The sequence below is a fragment of the Colossoma macropomum genome, unplaced genomic scaffold (genome assembly GCF_904425465.1).
Source record: "Colossoma macropomum unplaced genomic scaffold, Colossoma_macropomum, whole genome shotgun sequence".
NCBI classification, from domain to species: Eukaryota; Metazoa; Chordata; class Actinopteri; order Characiformes; family Serrasalmidae; genus Colossoma; species Colossoma macropomum.
The window spans coordinates 35579576-35602275 of record NW_023494799.1 but is presented as its reverse complement, the minus strand read 5'-3'; the positions used below and the strand labels follow the sequence as shown (position 1 = coordinate 35602275).

Below are 22700 nucleotides of genomic sequence, written 5' to 3'. Positions count from 1 at the left end.
AACTGTAACTGTTGATGTGGTTTCAATAAGGCCTGCACATGTAAATAGTCATTTGATAATAGGATATATGTGTCTCATACTGGCAGATCCCTTAGGCCTAGTAACAAGCAATGAAAGTGATGATTAATCTCATTTGGCAAACATGTTTTGGCATCAATTCCTCTGTCCTCACATCTTGTCCTTGCATCTACACCCTTGCAATTAGCCCATCTGTTGCTGCAAAATGTATCAGTCCCCCTCCATCTCATTTATCAATGGAAAAGGATCACCATAAGACAACCGCTGATCAGATATCACTTGGGCAGTGGACTAATCTCAGCACAGCAGAGACGCTGACATTGCTGTGGCATGGTGATGTGCTGCGCTGGTACAAGTGTATCATGCACAGCTGTATTTTGGACTTTACCGTACACTTGATTCACCTTACCTACAGTGCTGTGCAAAAGACAGAGACCACCCTCCATTTATTTAACATCAAATGGTAAAATTTATATACTATCAAACCAGTCGAAACTGGCCATCACGATTTCTGAGATTAGATATAAGATTGCATAAAGAAAGGAAAAGTGAAAGAAAAATTAATTAAAAAAATTCCAGCGGTGTTTTGTCCATCCTTCCACTGTAGAAGACAACTCAATGCTATGGGTCTAAAAGAAGCTGTTCTTAAAACAAGGAAAGCTGCTAGTGGTCTCAAAACAATGGACTGGCCACCGCAGAGTCCAGACCTCAACATCCTGAATGTGCTTGTATCGTAAGAAGAAGAAAATGCAACCAACATGTAAGACTGAACTTGACAGCAAGCCTCCTGAAAAGAATTACAATTACTTTTTGAGGATTCTGTATAATTTTCTGTTACATATATGTTCTGCTATTTTCCCTGATGCTGAAAATGAATGGCGCGTTTGACTAATAATGCACTCAATGAAAAGTGGCCTCTGACTTTCGCAGACTAATGTACCTTGTTGGTCCACCTTTCAGGTGTACAGTTAGAAACTACAGCCTTCTTTTTCCAAACACTATTAGTGTTAGTCATCCTCTAGTCACACCTCTGAGGTGTGCAAACAACTCCAGTAGCACTGCTGTGGCTCATAGTAGTGCGACACCCACAAACATGCCAATAACATGTAGGTATCACTGCTGTGCTGAGAGTGGTCCACCATAGATAATATCTGGTCAGGAGTCGTCCTGTGTTGGTCCGAATGTTTACTGTGGTAGAGCGACAGATGGGCTACAGTTTGTAAGCATACAAAGCATACAAAGTCCACCTGCATGGTGGGAGCACTTGATAAAATGACCATTGAGTATACTTACATGGTAGGTTTACATAATAAACTGGCAACTCTGTGTATTTCTTAAGTCTATAACTCAACACATGCCCTACAAGATAAACACTATACATCACACGTGTGCAGGCAAAATAAGATCAGTCTGACTCTGAAATTCAGCTCCATTGCATTTCCCCCGGGTTTGCCACTCAGAATTGGCTTCAAAGAGTGCTTCAAAACAGCTTGCTGCAATACCTCGCATCAATTATTTATGAGATACAAAACGGAAAAAGAAAGGAATTTGCTGTGTTCTCGCTCCTGCTTGTTGTGTGCCAAAGGCACTATGAAAACTGTCTTAGAAGGGACACAGAGGACATGGCTGTTAATGGACTGCGACAGAAAACTACAGTGAGAGCTCAACAGCAGAGACTGGCTGTTCTAAGACTGAATAATGTGTGGCCACTGGAATAACTTGCCAGCAACTAACCCCCTCAAAAATGAACTCGAATGAGAACTTAAATGCACAACCTACTTCTTGAACACAGACGTATGCATGTTTTTTTTTCCTTTCTTTCCTCACTAATCCAACACCATAGCAACTAACATACAATTGCGCTCTCTGTCTCTTTCTTTCTCCCACCTTCCTGCCATAGAACATCTATAGAAACCTCAAACAATTCTTCTGAAAGGAAAGAACACTGTGACATTTCAATACTGCGCTAGGAATGGCACTTGAGTTGGACAATTGGCAAAAAGGGTTTTAGACTTTCAAACACTGCACAGGTCAGACGGACGACGGACGCACGTTCATACACTTCACGACAGCATGGGGTCACATGGACGGTCCTGGTCCAGTGACAGTCTCTTATTCCATGGGAGCGTCCACGCCTGGACTGAAGTGGAAAGGCCTACTGGATGAAGGGCATTCGCTCCTTGTTGTCGTTGTCCCCCTCGTGCTCCTCCTCTTCCTCACCTGCCTCGCTGGTCTCCGTGCTGTCACTGGCCATCTGGGGCACAGCAGATACACTTGTTACTTTATTTGCTTTGCATAAATTGTGAGAAGGCTTTGTATCCCTTCAACAAGTAATGACAGCCAACGTTATGGCCAAAAGAATGTGGACACCCCTTCTAATTATTCATTTTAGGTGTTTCAGACACACCCATTGCTAACAGGTGTATAAAATCAAGCACATAGCCATGCGATCTCCATAGACAAACAGTAGCAGCAGAATGAGTCGTACTGAAGAGATCGGTGAGAGGTCAGTCTGTGAGATTTCTGACCTACTAGTCAACTGTAAGTGCGATTATTGTGAAATGGAAACATCTACAAGCAACAACAGTTCAAGAGTGATGAATCACGCTTCACTATCTGTCAGTCTGACGGACGAATCTGGGTTTGGCAGATGCCAGGAGAACTCTGTAGTGTTCATAGTGCCAGCAGTAAGGTTTGGTGGAGGAGGGATAATGGTCTGGGACTGTTCTTCAGGGTTTGGGCTTGGCCCCTCAGTTCCAGTTAAGGGTAACGTTAAGCAGTTTGGGGCAGGGCAGCTTCATATTAATGCCCACGATTATGAAATGGGATGTCCAAAAAGCTCAGATGGGTTTGATTTGGTATTTTTGACAATACAGTGTATTGTAATGTGAAGTGCTACACTGTAACAAAAGTACCATCAGTGTACCAAAGTAGTCATTCAGTCAAGACTTGTCTAAAGTTTAGTTCTTTAGGTTCACACTGGAGCTATGAGGCCAGAATAGCTAACAAGCAACGGAAGCATAAACCCTACCAAACAGCACAGGATTTTGGAGTGTGTCTGTGGGAACTTGTGCCCATTCAGTCAGTAGAGCTTTTGTGAGGTCAGGCATTAACGTTGGATGAGAAGGCCTGGCTCACAATGGATGTTCAAATTCATCCCAAAAGTGTTCAGAGGGGTTGAGGTCAGGGTTCTGTGCAGGCCACTGAAGTTCTTTCACACCACACTTGTCAAACCATGTCTGTGTGCTTTAAAGGGCCACTTTGGCCAAAATGAAAAATGCCATTATTGCTACATCTGTTGTAAACATGCCTACTCGCATCCTATAGCTGCAGGAGTCTCTAGACAGAGATTTTCTAGTTTTAAAAAACCCCCTCTGATGATGCATCTTGAAGGTGAGAGGAACCTTTTAAAAATTGCTTTAGGGTGGATTTTTGGCAGGCTTTTCGATTTTTTTTTTTTTGTAAATGTACCAGGAGGGCAGGAGGAAGCCAAATATCTTGCTGCAGCCCTACAACTACAGTAAATGTCTCCAAATCATCATTAAAATAGAGAACATTACTCCAATGATAGACTCGAGCAGGACAAAGCTAAAGTTAGCAAGGTAGTTACCACAGCTGCCTACATGCTTCAGTTTCATGTCTCTGGCTGAAAGGTTAAACACCTGTCTCTGGCATCAATTATGTGCCAAATAAGGACAGAAATACTTTTCTTCACAGTTTTTTTGATGAGGCAGGTAAGAGTTACACTAATGGGTTATTTTCTCACAAACATGACAAATAAGAAAACAAATATTTGTAGTAATTTTTAGTAACATTTTCCAATTTGAGTGACCAAATTTTCATTACTGCAACACAGCAAATGGTCATTAAACAGCAACATTTGAAGCTAAAAGTGTAAATCTTGTATTAAAACTTATTTTTTTTAATTGTTTTTATAGTCTGCATAACGTCTGTGCAGTATGTTGTGAAATATGTTTGAATTATTTAAACATATATTTCACAAAATATGGTATTTTGCAATTTCACATTGACAGACACTGAGGTTTTTCTCCTTTTACATGTGCCACATCACAATTTTAATGTTCAATGTTTTACATTCATGTCACAAACATTAAAATTAAGGAAATCAACAGTTACACAAGCACTGCAAAGCAATAAAGGTTTCTAACTACAATAAACAACAAAAAATGCTAAATTTAGTAGAGACAGATATGTGGACAAATTGCAGCAATAAGAAACAGGATAAACAATTCCAAATACCTTCAAAATAGGAAAAACAAATAATGTAACTTTTTTCTGTACCATAGAGATTCAACTGATCTAATAAACCGTGACACTCAAATATTTACGGACATGCTTTAACGCAGTTTCACGAGAATGACCCTAATGTACATGTCAGACAGTAATCCTGACGGGACAAAACACTGCAGACTTTAGTGTTCCTCCTCATTTAACACACCTGATTCAATTCATCAGCTAATCAGCAAAAATCAACATTGAATTCAGATGGAAATGCTTATTTCTTCAGAGCTGTGGCCTGGAAGGAACCGAGTTTGACACCACTGCACTAATGCTAGATTTGCGTAATTATTAGCCTATAGCTTAGTGGCTAGACTAGCAGTTAGGACTGGTTAACACCACAGGGATTCCCAATGGTTGTATGATGCATTTGTGTCATAAGCTCTGGGTATTGCAGTGACAGAAAACTAAAGAAGGAAAACATGAAAACAATACAAAATTGTTTTCTGCCAAATCAATAAGGCTAAGAGATATAATGCTGCATTACAGATGTTAAACTGAAGTTTAAGACTGAAATGCTCCATCACACATTTGCCTTAAACTGTTTCGAGCTGTTAAAATAGACTTGTTTATGTAATTTCTGGCTCAGTATAGCATACTGTTGTCCATAAATATAGTAATTATGATTTGTAAGGATACTTCGCTCTGAGTTGCTTTTTTTCCTATGTACTTGCAGCTCTTTTCACACTATAAGAACAGGTCATTGGGTTCAGCCTCAACTTTCTGTGTCTGAGACAGTGCACTATGGCAACCCATCTCTTAAAGCGACAGTTCAGTGGAAAATCTAACTTAAACCCTGAATGTAGTCGGTCAGCTGACATACATCTGGTGTTGGAAGATCGCTTCTTTAATTTTAGTTTAGTTTGAAGATATGAGGTGGTGATGAGTAGAGTGTGCACAGATTACTCAAGTATTCAAATTTGAAGCAAAACAAACTTATCTCAGTTTCAGTGGCTTGTCAGCTGATGATAAACAGAGAAAAAAATAGTTTGTGTAATTAACAAAGGAATAGACATCCGTTTCTATCCTATTTATCACAAGTAGACAGAAAATGGACAAAATATGTTCCATTGTTAGTGGCAGAGTAGCAGTCATCCTGAAGTCTCAATTGTTTGTGCACTTTTATCTCTTTTATAGAGAAAAGTAACAGTTCGTCATACAGTTAGACACCATATTAACAAGTCTATTTTAGATCAACTCAACAAGGTTTAAAGGCAAGTGTATGATGATTTTAGGCATGCTATGTGCACAGTGCTAACTGATGATGCAAAGCTCCTATTACTATAGCTATAGCTCAAAATGAACCCGGCAAATTTTAGACACCAAACATGTTCTTGGTGATTTCTATTTAAAGTATGAGGAAATATTTGTACATTTGATTCTTCATTAAATTATTCCTCTGAATGTTTGCTTTAGGTGCTCCTTTACCATACAGAGTTGTTCTAGAGGTGGAGATAACCTGGAAGGATGCTTTCACAAACCATTATTTCTGCATATTCCCTCAGCATCATGCTGTAGGGTCTCCATGGAAACGCTGTCCTGTGATTCTCCAATCACTGTCACCTATCTTTTCCTTTTTTTAATTTTTTTTTGCTTTTTCTTTTTTGCTCTGTAAACAGGTGTGCTAAGTGCTCCCTTGTGGTCTGCACTCAGCCAATTGTTCTTTTTGTTTTTGGACTGTTTTGAATAAGCGAGAATGATGCTGTATATCACGGTTCAATGCTGCTGTGAAAAGAGACAAAATTAAACTGTTAGAAGCGTCAGCACCTGGGACAGCAACGTCAAAATCTATCAGCTATTTTGCCGTTTGTAGTTCGTTGTTTTGTCTTTTTTTATTATTACTATTTTGAATATCACCTGTTTATTGCTTGCAGCTTTAATACAGTCCCTGTGACTTACTCACCAAAGGAGTGGGAGACTTCTCCACATCCAGAATCAGCTTTCCTATGTTCCCTCTGTCATGGATTCTCTGCATGGCCTCCTTCACCTAAAGCAACAGAAGACATACATGTAAAATCCCACTATGCAACTACAAGTATGCTCCTCACTTCTAATGCAGTGAACAGCTTCTCTCTGAAATAACTACTTTCTGCAGCGCTATAAAGTCTACAGAGGGTGGCAGTAGAGTTCAACATAATTAAGACAAATCTACAAATTTCCATTTTCAACGTGTCTGTCAGTCAAAATGTCTCTCAACAACAACATAATTACAAAAAAAAAAACATTTTAGTCACTGCTGCATGAAAAGTAAGAAGGAGGTGAACCTGCAAAACAAATACTGGCGAAGAACACGGAGAACCATTATGCCACGTTTGATGGAAAATAATAACTGCGCTGACAGAGATGTGCTAAATCACTCTCAGAGTCGTGCCATTTAGAGCTGCTCTGAGACAGGGAACCAGGATGGATTTTTCACAGCCACAGACAATACAAATTTGGACTGTCTGCTGCTTTCAGCCCAGACTAGAGGTATGAGGTCAGACTCCAGCCCCAGACACTTGTGCAAAGCCATATCTGAAAACCGGCTGCAGCAGATACAGAATATACTCAACTTCTTTACATTCAAGAAGACACAAGCACAGTTTTCCGGTATACATTTAAAAGTGATTTTCTGCCTTATACCAAATGTAGTCAGTCAGGAACGACGTTGTGTCTACAGCTGCTCCCTTGTTTTGTATTAGAGCTATGAGGCTAATGTCCAGACAAGTAATGGAAGCTTATGACCACCAATTAGCATTGTGCAAACTCAACCACAATGAGTCATCAAGCAATCTCAAGAAGACTTGTTTTTGGGATCTCTTTACACAGACTCCAAACTGTAACTAACAGACACCAAAAATGTTTAAGTGTAACATTGCATTAAACTTACATTTTGCAGTTAAATGCCTAGTCAATGGCTTGTCTTGGAGGGAGGGGGAGCACACAAATTTGACCGGCCACTTGGTTGGCCCCCCTCTAGAGTTGATGATCGATAGGTTATTAGATTGTCAATACAGATTGTCAGTAGTCCATGGATAAGAGTTTGAGAGATAGATGTAATATATAATGTCCGCTGATTCTTTTTAAAGTTAATTCTGTTCTATTAGGGCCAAAATGTTCCAAGTCTCAATGCATGTATTTAGTTTCCTACACAGTGAATCTTTTTTGCAATGCTTTGTTTTCGAGAAACCGTTGCAGCAGTATTTTGTGCATGCTTCTAGTGGCATGATGCCCGCGCCAAGTGGAAAAATTAGACCGAGGTGGTGCGAGCCAGTATAAAAGGCTACACTCATTAGCAGGTTTGATGCTGTTTCTCTGGGGGAGTTTATGAAAAGTAAGGAGTAAAACATACAGAAGTCTCTTTGGATCTTTTAGCATTAGGAGAATGGAACTGGGAGGTGGGGCGGTGGGAGGTGGAGGGGTGGGAGGTGAGGGTAGACCATAGTGTGGCAGGGCCAGATATGATCTCGTTGTGAGAATACACGTCTGGGTCAACTGTTGGACTTCAGTGCCGGTACGTCTCCTCTAAAGGGTGTGCTCTATTAACATTTGGAGTATAATCAATATCACAAGCTAAACAAGCTAGCTAGCAAACTGCTGTTGTCATCTACTGTTCTTTCCTTGCAAAACGGGCTAGTGACAGGTTGTCTGTCGGATCGGACAATGTTGGCGAGTGCATCATCGCACCGCCGCATTCACGAGGCGTTTGATTGGTTAAGAAATTGCACAATCAAATTGTTCTCAACCTAAAAAGTATACCTTCAACCGCAAATTTCTCGTTTGCACCTAGACGTTCACGTTGGCACAACCGTCAAAGCCAGAGGTCACTAAAAGGCGGACCGCAGTCCGAGTCCAGACCCAGATGCTGTCCTATGCGGACCTGGACCTATAACCGATAAACTATGGAGAATTATTTAATTACGACGGGAATGGTCCTATTTTAATCAGCGTAACTTTTCTAGCCTTTACAGTACTGCATTAGTGGCCTGGAAACTCACAGACCAATCACATGCGTTGTAAATATCACATGTGACGCTACTCAGCCAACCAGATCTGTGCATTTCGATGAACACAGAGACTCGAGTGAGTGACGCACACACAGGGGAGGGACGAGGTGAGAAACAGCAGTCGGAGGAGAAAGTGAGTCAGAGGGAAGTTATTTCACATGGCATTCTTTAAAAAGAGAAAACTAACAATAAATATTGTTGAAATATGACTGAATTGTACTTTATTTGATGTGACATTCAGTTGTTGACTACATAAGATGTTGACATACCTACTAGGCTACTTCAGTTTACAGTATATGGCACTGAATCATGATGCAAGTTAGACATTATGATGTTCTGGACCTTTGCTTTGAGGATATTTTCTCTAACTGGACCTTACTGAATTTTAATTAAAGACCCCTGGTCTAAGTGTTGGCCCTATCAACAGGAGATCACAGGTTCGATCCCCTGGTGATGCTACAGCCATCTGTGGCTTGGAGTCCAAGAGAGCACAATTGGACTTGCTTTCTGGGTGGGTAGGATGGACCCCCTTCTCCCCCCATCACTTAGCGCGATGCTAGTCAGCGCAGGCGTCTGTTAGCTGGCGTAACAGATCTGGCGGTTGGTGCTTTCTTCCGAGTGAGTTCGGCTGTCCAATGACGTTGCGTGAGCGGCAGTTCGAAAAGATGCGGTGCGCTTCACAGGTCTTGGAGGAAGCCTGTACTAGCCTTTGCCCTTCTAGTGCTGGTAGTATTGTGTGATTGGGGGAGTCCTTACTAGTGGGTGGAATTGGAGACGACTAAATTGGGAAGAAAACTGGGGACAAAAACCACAAAAAAAAAGTATTTTAATGGTATGGTTTTCATTTGAGATAGGACCAAAACTATTGCTTTAAAGACAGAACTAGCAATGCTAAGCAAACTTCACACTACATGCTTTTCACCATTACTGAACTGTTTTTTTGTCACAAATGTCATTTTTATCCAACATTGTCCTTGAAAACTGCTGCTTTTCCACAAACAAATTTCAGCCATTAACAAACAAATGTCAAGGTTGCTTATCTTATCCTGATGGTGACCTTTTAAAACACAGATGGGCGACCATATGGGCTCAAACATTCACCTGCAATAAGTTTAGTACTGTAAGTGAAAACAGAGAACTCCACTAGCAAATTCACTCTTCTTTCTTTACGTGTCCCGATATCACCAATAAAGTTTTTGTGTTTCAGAGATGTGTACCTTGATAATCAAATCCCTGGATGTCAGCTCTTTGAAGATCAATGTGCAGCAGGTTGCTGGTGCTTTTTCCTTTTGTGCAAAGTAATAAAGGCTGATGTAAGACCTTGGGGACCTGGCAGCCTTTTCAGCCAATGTGACTGGTAGAAGTGAACATGTCTAACACCATAAATGCAGGGTTAGTGAAGGGCTATTGTAACGAAGTCCCTTAACCAGGCAGATACATTCTGTACAGAGTCAGGCGTCTATACCTGAGACATGCTTGTGAAGCATATATAAAGCAAAAGCAATCAGAAGTGCTTTTTTCTAACAACAAAGCACTGCTAATCTAAGCTTCTACAACAGACTGTTATATAGTTCTCCAGAAATGTACAGATGAAATAATTACCGCCAGATGGTAAATGTTAAGAACATAAAGCTGTGCTCTGTATGTCACATTCTGTGTGTCTCTTTATAAGCCTTAGTTCTCCTAATAGGTGCTGCCTTTGTTTCATATCCATTATGTCTGATTAAAGCAGTGTGCTGAGATTTGCCTACTCACTATTTCTGCACTCACGGTTCGTTTTATAACTTGAAGCTGATTTTTTAAAGGGCCCGTATCATGAACAACCAAACTTTCTTTGCTTTTTTGACATAAAACATAATGGTACATAATACCACAAAAAAACATTATAAGTAGATTTCAGGAGGAAAAAAAGATCAATGTAGAAGGTGTCCTACGATAGATATCATTATCAGGATAAATTACATTAAAATATGTCACAATATGCTTTTCTGAGCTTTTCGTAGATATTGTCAGTACTTAAAAACACTTCCCAACTACTTGTTTGATTAAAAAGAGAGCATAGTTAGTCCTGTTTAACTGGATTTAATGCAGCACTGTATATGAAATGTTGAATATGTTTCATTGGATTCATAGTTTTCGATAGCATTTTTAAATGTAGCACTACTTTAGCTGTTCCAAGTGATCAGATTTCAGAAAAAAATTAGTATCATCATGAAAACATCTTGAAGTATCATGATATTACATTTTTGCCATATCGCCCACCTCTATCCTACAGCTATTGTTGTATTCTTTCCTTCTTTGTCTGAATAAAACTGTACATTTCCAAAATATTTTATATACTGTCACAAGAGAACTATTTAATACTACACAGATACTTATTGTTTAAAATTAGTAAATCCATTCATGCAGGAGTGACGCAAAGCATTGTAGGGCCAAACAGTCCCCCAAGAAAACTATGTAACACATAAAAACTCAGTGGTCATTTTGGACATAAGACACTGTGATTCCTGGTTCCTATCATCACCGCAGTGGATTCACTTCTCTTCCGTTTCACCATTTCACTTCAAAAAAACACTGAATTATCCTGTTTACATCTCAATTGTTGAATTATGTGTTTCCTGTGTCCTTAAAAAGCTCAGCTCCTCCCACAAATTAAGTAATTCACCAGCTGCCCAATTAGCCTATCAGGCATTACCACCCCCTGCAGCATCAATAGCTTAATCTGTAGCTTCTTTCTGCAGCCCCCTAGTGGCCAGTTCACCAGCAGAACAGAATCAACCCAATCAAATAACATATTCTTCCTGTAACTCTTTTGTGTTGAGCAATGAGGGGTGAAAACCCCCTTCTGTGAAAACAATTCACACCTCTCCACAAAGACGACTGTGCTGAGATAACATGGACAGCACAACTGCAGCCTCCTACATATTAGATGTGAGCAATACGACGATACTTGCATGATAATACTATATGCTTTTCTGAGTGTATCATGGATATTATCAGTACTTAAAGAACATTGACCAACTGCATGTTTCTTAAAAAGAGAGCCTAATTAGTTGTGTTTAACTGGCTTTAGTGTGGTAAAATATGTCAAATGTTAAATAAAAATCATCATCCCCAGAGATTTTGATGGCAAATTTAAATGTGGCACAACTGGTGTCTTGTGTCTGATTGTGATATGTATCGTTTATCATAAAAAGTAATTACGTATCGTGATATATTTTTGACATATTTTCACCCACCCTACGTCACATCAACAAATCATGCTCAACTGCCACAATAACAAGATACCAACACCAAAATTTCATGATGAACCGACAGAAATGGTCCAAAACTGCTCCATTTTAAAAATCTTGTCATTAAAACTTCCATTACAAGTAAAGAATGTTTTTTTTATACTCCTGTAACATTACAGCTTTGGACATATGAGGCTTTGTTCCAACAGTTATGACATAAATCTATTTTGCTTCTGGTTTTGTAAATCATACATGTCCATTGAGATATATTCCATCAACTTTACTAAAGAAAAAATTGCAGTTCAACTGAGGGACCTCCTAAACAAGTAAAAATCACATTTTTACTGTGAAAAGGGGCTTAAACTACACATTATGTATTTATCATTCATAAAAGTACTTCCTTCATCAAATAAAGAAACTAAATCAATACTAGGGGTGTCATGATACACATTATAATTTTATTTTTGTTCATATGTGGGTCGCAAGATGATATGAATCAAATACAATTCTACAGTTCTGTTTAACACAACCCACAGTCCTAAAATTTGAACCATGAAGGTATAAAAAAACTGCTGTTTGGTTAGTCTAGCTGTGTGAAATGGTGAGCTTTAGCTTTATGTTTTCTAAGAAAATGCCTTGTGCCAGTTCTCCCTTCAACAATCACTGTTGGCTGTTTAGAGGAAAAAAATGTTCAGAATTATTGAACATTAAATAAATAGACAAATAAATGAATATGGAAGTGGTGTTAGCAACCTTTTCTAAATCTGTATCTAAAATATATCATATCGTGATGCAAAAACAGCAAGACATTGAATTTTTCATATTGTTGCAGCCCTAATTAATACTGTACTGAAACCAATTAACCTACAAGCAGCAATGCTATTAAAAGGAGACTGCAGAGATGAGGGAGGGATATGACTGTGTGTACATTTCAACACGACTCTGCCTCAATACAGTGCATTTTCAGTGTTTTACCCATTGTTTTCTTAGAGTGAGCTCCAAATTTGGTTATCACTTTCTAGCTGGCTGCCACAGGAGAAACGGTTGCCCTTGGTACAGGCGTCAGCCTCTCTCCCCTCACCCCCCACTGCTCATCGGCATGCCTTTAGAGTAACATTCGCCTCATAAACCGCCAATGGCCATTTCTCCAGCTCCCCCTGCCTCAAATTCAGTGTCCTCTCAGAGGTACTACAAACATGTGGAGGGTTTGATTGCTTCAGAATGAGTACATTGCGCCAGCCCCAGAGGAACGAGGGACAATAAAACACATCAGAGAGAAAGCTCTTGAGAATAACAGAGCCCCAACACTCTGCATCCACAGTGACACATCGCTGACCCTTCAACAGGTTTCAATGTCATTTCTCATTTCTTCTCATGGGATTTACCAAAGTAATTGATATTCAGACCAACGTAGACAGACGAATAAATAAGCCCTCAAAATCTGACATTTACTCAAATGGCAGTTGTATACACCACTGTGCAAAAGTCAGAAACCACAGTTCATTTATTTCATTTCCAGCCAAAAACAGCTGTTAAGTACAGGTTATCCATGTTTCAGGAGATATTTCTAAAAAAACAAAATGAAAAACTAAATAAATAAATAAACAAATCAATGAAAACATTGAAATTATAATAAGCCTGGTTCACAGAACAACAGACGGTCCACTCAGACCTGGCTGTCCAGACCTCAAAATCAATCAAAATCGAATGTCTTTGGGATTACTTGGATCTTGGGGCGCAGGAAGTGCAACCAACTTCTAAGGCTGAACTTTGGAGGTGTGGAAAAATATCCCTGCAGATTTCCTTGAAAAACTGAAAGCAAGTCTCCAAAAAAGCAAAGGAAGCTGTAATAAATGCAAAGCGTGGACACACTAAATAGTGAAAAATTGATATTGACGTTATCTTTGCACTCACTGTACTGTTACTGTACTTTATGTCTAAGTATTATTGCACGTTTCATATGTGCACAGTCAGTTTCTGTACATGTTCTTAATCTGCATACTTACATTTTTACATATTGCTGCTGTTGGAACAAAACCTTGTATTTCCAAAATGATAACTTTACAGGAGAAGGAAAAAATGAATGTAAGCCAATGGAACATACTTGAAATGGCCATTAATTTTGGTCCAATCATCATAAAAATTGTGCACAATGTAAAGGGCAACAGGCCTTTTCAAATTATGCCAAAAACTGAAAAACGACAAAAATGGAGATACAAGGTTTTGTTCTGACAGCAGCGATATGCTGCTCTCACAGTACATACTACCTACTACCCTATTATACTTATTCTTGCAAATCTAGTATAATAATTGTCCTTAATTGTACGTATTGTTACCACAGCATTGCTTACCACTGTTACTGCACTTTATATGAAAATAATCCTGTATTTCGCACTTCTGGTTAGACCCTAAATGCATTCCATTGGGTCTGTACCTGTACCCTGCACAGTGACAGTAAAGTTGAATCTAATCTAACTTAATATAATATTCAGTTAGCTTCTGTGCCCTGTTAAATATATGTTTTCTGCTTTTTTCATGATATTGAAATATTAATAACTTGTATTTACTTGTATGTCCATAACTTCAGTGCATTGATTTTTATCACATTTTTTGGTTTAATCTTTGGAAGTCGAGAGTTATTTTCCTTTCGCTATACCATTCAAATATAGTTTTTACACGAGACACTGGTTACACTCAATGTACGTTCTGCACCTACAGCTTCAAGTCAGCACCTGGAACTTTCATCTAAAGGCAAAAACGTAATGGATACTTTTCCGTAAAACAAGACTGCACACACAGCAAATAACTTTTCATACATATCATAATAAAATACATATCATAATAAAATATGTCTTCTATTTATACACACTAATGTGATATCGGTTGAAAGTTTAAACTTTCTCACTTGTTTCAATGAGTTATGAGTGAAATTATTAGCCGGCAATGAATGCAATTTCTAAGGGTTAAAAAAAAACAAAACACTGAGTCATATTAGCTTTAGGCATCTGAAAGGCTGATATTCAGAATCATGACTCATCATTTGATTCTGAATCACTCTTCGTGACCAAAGTTTAGTGCGATGAGTCTCTCCACAGCTCATGCACACACTGTAAATCAGGACACGAGGCGTATTTCACGTGTACCCACACTAGCCGGTAATATTGTGGATATACAGGGATGAGCTGAAATGAGGAATGCGATTCCTCCTACAGCAAAGCGAACGCTCACCTCATTTGCAATGGAAAACTTGCTGTTTTGTGTCAGCTCTCTTTCTCATAGAGCTTCTCTCAAAGCTCTTTGAAAATGAGCACTGGAGTCAGATTTAATTCTTTTGTAGTTGCGCTAAAAGACACTGTGGATCACTCAGCAGCTCTTCTGCTTGGAGGATTCATAGCTGTTTCTAAACATTCCTTCCATATGTAAATTTTCAAGAGCAACACATTTACGTATGCTGTAATAGATTTTCATTATGAATGCGGCAATTGACTCTGTAATCAGCATTGAAAAATGCATCCTTTCCAAGTGTCTGTAAACATCCATTCAAAACACCAATGCAGCTGTTGCTGCAACATGATCTCACTGTGAACATCAATAAATTATAAACCTCACATTCGCCAGTGTTTTGAATACAAAACACAGAAGATGTACCTGTAGTGAGTAAATGCCCGAATCACAGAAATTATTTTTTGAAATAACAACTTGAAACAAATGCAAAAAAATGCATTTACATGTATTCATTCAGCTTACAGCCATTAAGCTCCACCCATTCATGCTGAAGTTGAAGAAGTGTTTCATCCTGTACTGTGCTTGCAATCAGGCACAATTAAGGGCAGCCAATCAGAGCAGAGCTTATTTACATATATCAACCTTAAAGGCACAGTAACAAAAACAGCATACTGAATTCCAAAGGATGAAGAGAGGTTGAGAAATGGTCCTACAAAAATGCATTACAACCGTACAGTTGTGTGTAAGTTTGGGCACCCCTGGCATGCACATTTACATATTTTGTTGATTTCTGACGTGAAAAGGAGTAAAAAACCTCTGCATTTAAAAAATAATTGTGCAAATGTTACTTTACAAAATAGAAATTGTGACGTGCATTAGTTTAGCCATCCGACTAAGTCAGTACTTAGTAACAACACTTTGGTAGATAACCGGTCTTTACTTTCTTGTTTTTGGAATTCTCACCCACTCTTCCTTGCTGAACGCTTCCAGTTCTCCAATAATCCTGGGCCGTCTTGCATGCACAACATGCAACAAGATCTACCAGATTTTCAATGATGCCCAAGTCAGGGCACTGTGAGGGCCATTCCAAAAGCTTCAGCTTGCCTTTCTTGAAGTACTTCATGACAAATTTTGTTGTAGATGTTGTAGAAGCCTGACTCATCTCAGTTCTGTTTCTTGATTGATTGGGTCACATTTGCTTCTGCGATTTGCTGAAATTTAGTGGAATCCATTCTTCCATCTACCTGTGCAATGTTTGCCGTGCCGCTGGCTGCCACACAAGCCTGAACCATAATAAATCCACCTTAACACTTAACATTTTGCTGGGTGTTCTTTTCATCAAATACTACTCCTTTTTTCTCCAAACATACTTTTGGTAATTGTTGCAGGTAAAGTTTCCCTCTGAAAACTCTTCCATGCAGATCATGTTTGTGGAACAACACCACACAGTATAATAGTTAACCACCATCCTGTGTCAGCTGAACCTTCCTGCAGGTCTTGTGTTGTCATATGAGGGTTTTTTCTTTTGCCTTTCTGACAGCATAACAGCAGCTCTATCTGTCCTCCAGATGTTGCCTTGCCTTCCACAGTTCCCCTTAACTGCCGATTCTTAATCACAGGTCAGGCAGTGGAAATTGTGAGTTGGAAGTCCTTTGCTATCTTTTTATAACCTTTCCTCTGCTTTGTAGGCAACAACTAGCTTCCTTTTCAGATCCTAAGCCAGACTCAGAAGAGACTTTAAAACTGGATAAAGGTGTCCAAACTTTTGCATGTCACAATTATTATTTCTTTTGACTGTTTAAGTTAATCAAACGTGCAGTAGCTGTGCATTATCATTCGTAGAAACTTGTTATTCCGTATTTGTTATTATTATTACTAATTTATTACTTGTGTTATTTTTAAAATAGTTTGCTACGTTTCATTTAAGAAATCAAAAAAATATGTAATTTGGCCACATAAAAAAGCAGTCTTGCAAAGAAGTAAAACAGAAATGTAAAAAACAAAACCTTTCTATGGTGATTAACCAGTCAGGCAATGTTGTGAAACGCAGAAGTATTCTGTTCACTCATACATTGATATGGGGAAACTGAGTAAGCTGTACCCAAGTGATCTACACTGTCTATAACTGAGGTGACAAATCAAGGGTGATCGAGAGACCTAATTCAGTCCACAGTGGAGCTTTAATTCTTCCAGACTTCAGCCTCTCTCTCCCTCTCCAGCCCAGATCCCCTCAGTTTTTAATCTCTTGTTAAAGTAGATTCAGGCTTTGAGTCTTTTCAAAAGCCGTGGAGAGCAGCAAAGACAACTCATGCATAAAGCATGTTTATAATCCAGATCAAGTCCAAGCAGTACTTACCCATATCCCAAACTACGCCACTCCGTAACTATTAAAAATACATGAAAAGCCTGTTTACTGTCTGCAGTCATAAAGGACCCTCGCCTTGCCCAGACTGTAAAATAGAACTAGTAATTGTGGATGTGCATCCTTACCTGATTAACTCTAAACAAAACTGAATGTAAGCCATTGTGTTTAGCCCTCTATTCACATGCAGTATTTATGAGAGGTGAGGTAATCTGTGTACAAGTAGGGCGAATCCCACTGAATGCGCAGTGACAGGGAAGATGGCATGAGACTCGTACTGGGCTCGCAGCTGAGGGTGCACGGCCATGCTTCACAGCACCCGAGCTGGTGAAAAACACAAGCCTGTACCTAGTATCCCATGTGAAAACATGATGTAAGACAGTGTTTGGGTTCTCCATATATCGCTGTTGTCAGAAGAAAACCTTGTATCTCCAAAATGATCACTTTACAGGAAAAAGAAAAAAACACTTCACTTTTAATGTAAGTCAATGGAACCAGACATTTTTTCCAAGTGATTTTAGACACTTTGGCCCAATCCCATTTCACCCCTTGCCCCTACCACTTAGCCCTTAGCGCGTTCATGTCTAGGGTTAAGGTGTCCCAATTTTTGTTGAGATAGTGGGGCAAGGCGAAGTGTTAGGGCTACATGGCCCTCCAAATGGAGGTTTTTCAGAGGCACTCCAAACAGAGTGTTATGAGAAAAAAAGACCAAAGAAACCCACAAATGTAAGTATTTTCTCTGTTTAAAAAATTACAATAACCACTGTATTATCTTAGTTTAATGTCGTTTCAGTGTATTATGGTCATCTTCTTAATAACAAGCAAAAAAATCGCTAATAGCATGCTAATGTCTCGGTAGCTAGCTAGCTAACTTTCCCGTTCCACCTTAAATAGTCTGGCAGTTCTGACGCCTAAAGCGCCATGATGTAACTGCTGCACCATTTAAGGTGGAGCGGGAAAATTCGAACAAGAAGCTGGTGAATATCTGACTTCAGCTTCGTATCACCAAAGAATTAGGGGTTGGTGATAATATATAATTGTCTTATACCCCCTCTTTGAAAGTATATGATGCCATAAATGTAACTAAAGCCCAGCAGTGAGGAGCTGAACTTTTCCCTTCTCTGCTGTCACTGAAGACGGGCCGGTCGCCTACAGAGCAGCGCTAGTAGCTGTTAATGAAGTAATGTTTTTTAATTTGAGGGTTGTCCCATTTTGTAGGGCAAGATTTCAACCACTACCCCTTGTAACTCAGTTCCAAGAGGTTAGGGTGACACCTGAAAACAAGGGGTAGGGGTAAAAAAAACAAGAAATGGGATTGGGCCTTTCTTTTGGCCCATTCATCATGAAATTTACAAACAATGTAAAGCGCAACAGGCTTTTTCAAATTATGTCAAAAACTGAAAAACAACAAGAATGGAGATACGATGTTTTCTTCCAATATAAATGTATAAATGGGAATTTATATGTAGACATACACTATGGGCTGTTTTCTCATACCCAGATTAAGCCTAAGCCTTCACCAAAAAGAATTTCCTATGGTTACTGACCATTAGAATGGCAGTTGTGTCCAAGACTAGGCTTAAACCACGTTCACACACCTGGCCCTTTATGTTGAAATGTATCCAGATATCCCTACTAATTAGTGAATTCAGCTACTTTAAGGTACGCTCATTGCTGACACCAGCACAGTCAGTTTGTATGATCTCCTTAGAATAGCACTGACCAATAGATTGGGATGCGCTGCAGCAGCTGCACATGAGCCAAGGTCACCATGCTCAATGTCAAGTATCGACCAGAGCAGTATAAAGCCTCTCTAGCACTGAGCTGTGGAGCAGTGGGACTTCATTCTCTGGAGTAACCTATCCCTTTGAGATGAGCTGAAGTGGTGCTAGTGATCCAGAACTGATCATTCACCATCAGTACCTGACCTCACTAATGCTTTTGTGGCTGAATGCAATCAAATCCCCACAGCAATGTTCTAACATCTAGCGTAAGGCCTTCCTAGAAGAGTAAAGGCTGATACTGCAACAAAGGGGGGACAAATTCCCTACTAATACTCTTGACTTCAGAATAAATTTTAAATGGCCAGGTTTCTGCAAACATTTGGACATAGACTGGACAGTGCGTTTTTGCAGTAAACATGTATATACAGTTTTATAGTTTTTGCTTTCAATAAATATTTGTTTTCAACAAAACTGAAATATGTGCATTTATGTATTTGTCCCATTAGGCTTGTGTAGCATAAGCTCAATTCACTAATTGACCACAATATAAAATGGCACATGCACAGTACTACTATCATTTGACATGAGACAGAATATAGTATTTACCCTCAACTTGTATTGTGAACATATTCATGGTAACTAAGTAAGACAGTCAGTAATACAGACAGCTAGTCACATACAATGTACACATACACCGATCAGCTCCACTTACTATATAGGTGCACTTTGTAGTTTGTAGTTTGTCTACAATCACAGACTGTAGTCCATCTGTTTCTCTGCATACTTTGTTAGCCCCCTTTTACCCTGTTCTTCTCTGTCCACTCACTGTCCAGCAGCTCCAGCAGCACTGCTGTGTCTGATCCACTCAGACCAGCGCAACACACACTAACACACCACCACCACGTCAGTGTTACTGCAGTGCTGAGAATGATCCACCACCCAAATATGTGAGGGTCCATGGGGGTCCTAATGGTAACTTTTTAGAAAAAAAAACTTTCTCGATTTTGAATGGAAGTTAAAGAAGCACAATCTTATTATTAAGGTAATTTTGGATCATTTCTATTGGTCCTCTCATCATCAACTTTTAACACACTGTAAAGCCCAGCTGCCATTTTCAAATTCTTAAAAAAAAATAGACAAAAATAAAGACAAAAGGTTTTGTCCTGACAGCGCTGATATATGGCCTATGTGTTAACCTATCTATCTTAATCAAATACAGGTATGTAATATATAAATACAACAGCGAAGATGAGGAAATGGTGGTCAGCTTTTGCTTACTTGGATCAATTATTAACAACAAACCACAGAAGTCAGAAAACATGACAGATTAGCAGTCGGGAGAACAAGCATGAGGGAGCGTGAAAAGACTGAGACAGGAAAATATTGATGCCGTTGAACTTCGGTGCTGGCAAAGAGTTTTGAGAGTATCACATGCATTCTTGACCAAATCAAGCCCCACCTCTCACTCGAAGCCTGAATAACCAATCTCAAGCTCTCTAATTCTGAATATACGAGAAGAACCAATTCATTGGAACACGATTATGCTTAGAACGGTTAAAAATAAATGAGGAAGAGGACAGCCAGTAAAATGATGGATAGGCACAATCAGAAATATCACGAACAAGCCATTAAGAAGCCTAAAGACCCAAATGGAAGAAAGGATATTCAGGAGAAACAGTATCCATGTGGTTGCTAGGAGTCGGAGCCAAACAGACAGCACTAATAATAACATATATATCAGATTTTCATATCAGATTTTTATGCTCATTGGCATCAGTAACCACTGTTGTCTGTCCAAATGTTCACTCATTGCGCTTTCAGCACAATAAATGGAAAAGTATTGATGTTTCATACTGGTTCAAGACCAGCTTTGACTACACTGTACTGTATTATTAATTTCAGCTACAATGCAAACGTAATATTCTAATTATAATCAATGATACGAAAAGAAAAGGCAAAATTGATCTCAATCCAGCTTAAAAAAGGCAGCTAGCTTCTACCACAGAGGCTCAGCATGGTTGAATGGAGGGTCAGCTCTCCCTCACCCTACAAACTCTGAAATCCTCCTCCCACACGCTCACGACAATGGAGTCCAGGCTTCGGGCACTCAACCCAGCCTCTAACAAAATCTCCACGCAGCCTGGGCTCGGAGAATACAGCGTCCAATCAAAGACAAACCTTACTGTCCAAACAGAGGAAAAAAGAATCTACTTTTAAATGAATAGTGTGTTTCAACCTAATGTTCATCTTTTTCCAATCTAATCTCTACCTACCTCATCTGTATTGTACGGTCGATTACCACGGACAACGATTCCCACATGTTTACCTTGTGAACAATTGAGTGAACAATTCAGTGAACGTGTCCTTCAAAATTATGTGTTTTGCATAAATGTTTACTGCAGAATTCAGCAGGTGCCTAATGGCTTCTATTATAACTCGAGTCGCCATGCTTTCTGTGTGGTTCTGTGTGGAATTATTCGTCCATGGTAATCAACCGTATGATACAGATGTAGCAGGTGACAAATGCCGGAGTATTCCCAATCTAGGGAATGTAGGGGCCACATCCTACACTCTGCTTTCATTATTTTTTTTTCCATTTACTACGTTTGGGTGGTTTTGTTAACCAAAACAGTCATAACTCATGTTTACATGACCATTTTCCAACATCTCTTTATCCCTTAGAATTAAATAGGCTGTTTTTTGCTGTGCCTTTAAGACATAAAGCTCTATTCTGATTGGCTCCCCTATTCTGTGCCTCCTTTAAAAAGGAGGGTCCAGGCTAAAACACTCCTAGATAGATATATCCTAGATGGATATATGCAATATGCAATATGCAGGACATCAACTGTCATACACGTACTGCATGGACTTAAGAGTAAACAGTACATTTCAAAATTTTAACAATGTTTATATACTGTATCATAATTTCTTTTAAAAAATGAAGAAAATTAGATTTTTCTATAAAACTGACTCCTTTAAATCTGCAGTAAGCATACTAAATACGTAAAACGTTAAGTTTTCAAAGAATAGGTATATCCCCTCCATGAAACCCATCAAAGAGCCAGCATGACTTCTTCAAAAGCACATTAAGAAAAATGAGCAGGATCGTCGTGGCTAAATGACTGGCCTTTGGATACAACTCAGCACATTTGGTAACCGAAGAAACTGCTTCCAAATATTCTATTTCAGACCTGAAACACTGGGAGACCCTGCATTAACGTGCTCCCTGGTGCGATGTAGCGGCTTGCGCCAGCCTTTCCAACAGCTTGCGAGGATCATTAGCTTCTTGTGAGACACATCACAGGGCCCGATACATCCTCCGACATTTCTTGGCCGCTTGCACTGATGTGAGTTTTCAATGAGCTGCTCAGTCTTTGGGATAACAGTGAAAAGCAAAAGGCTCCATTTCCCTCACATGATTTCATTATGGCCAGTAAATCCTGCAATATGCAAAGCTCTGTGGGAGCTAATATTAAGGCCCTGTAATGACTGGATGGGTTACGTTCAGATCCTTTATGAGAACACGCTGATAACAGAAGTAATACTGAATGAAATCATACTGGGCCTTTTTCACACTGCCTGACTTTGATCCCTCACAGAACGCAGCACTTTTATACTACTTGAATGTAGAGCTGTCACAGTCAATAGTATTGGTAATCGAGTAATCTACTGATTATTTTTATGATTAATTTCTTGAAAGGTCAAACAATCAATATAGGTGTGACTGAACAAGATGCCAAAAGATCCTTAAATACTTTACTATAAAAAGATAATAATTAAGCATTAAAAAAACTACATATAAAAAACATTATGTGGCAAAAAGAATGTATATAAATGGTTGTATTCATTCACT

General features: G+C 39.2%; 1 protein-coding gene across 1 annotated transcript in view; it reads right to left on the bottom strand.

Moving 5' to 3' along the window:
• Positions 1-487: 487 nt before the first annotated feature.
• The window catches only part of vat1l (vesicle amine transport 1-like), a 54339-nt gene continuing 32126 nt past the window's right edge, over positions 488-22700 (bottom strand). The window contains exons 8-9 of the mRNA XM_036587196.1: positions 6221-6304; positions 488-2272 (exon numbers count right to left, since the gene is read on the bottom strand). Of these exons, the coding sequence (XP_036443089.1) occupies positions 2174-2272; positions 6221-6304 (183 nt within the window). The 3' untranslated portion in view covers positions 488-2173. The remainder of the gene's footprint in view (positions 2273-6220; positions 6305-22700) is intronic.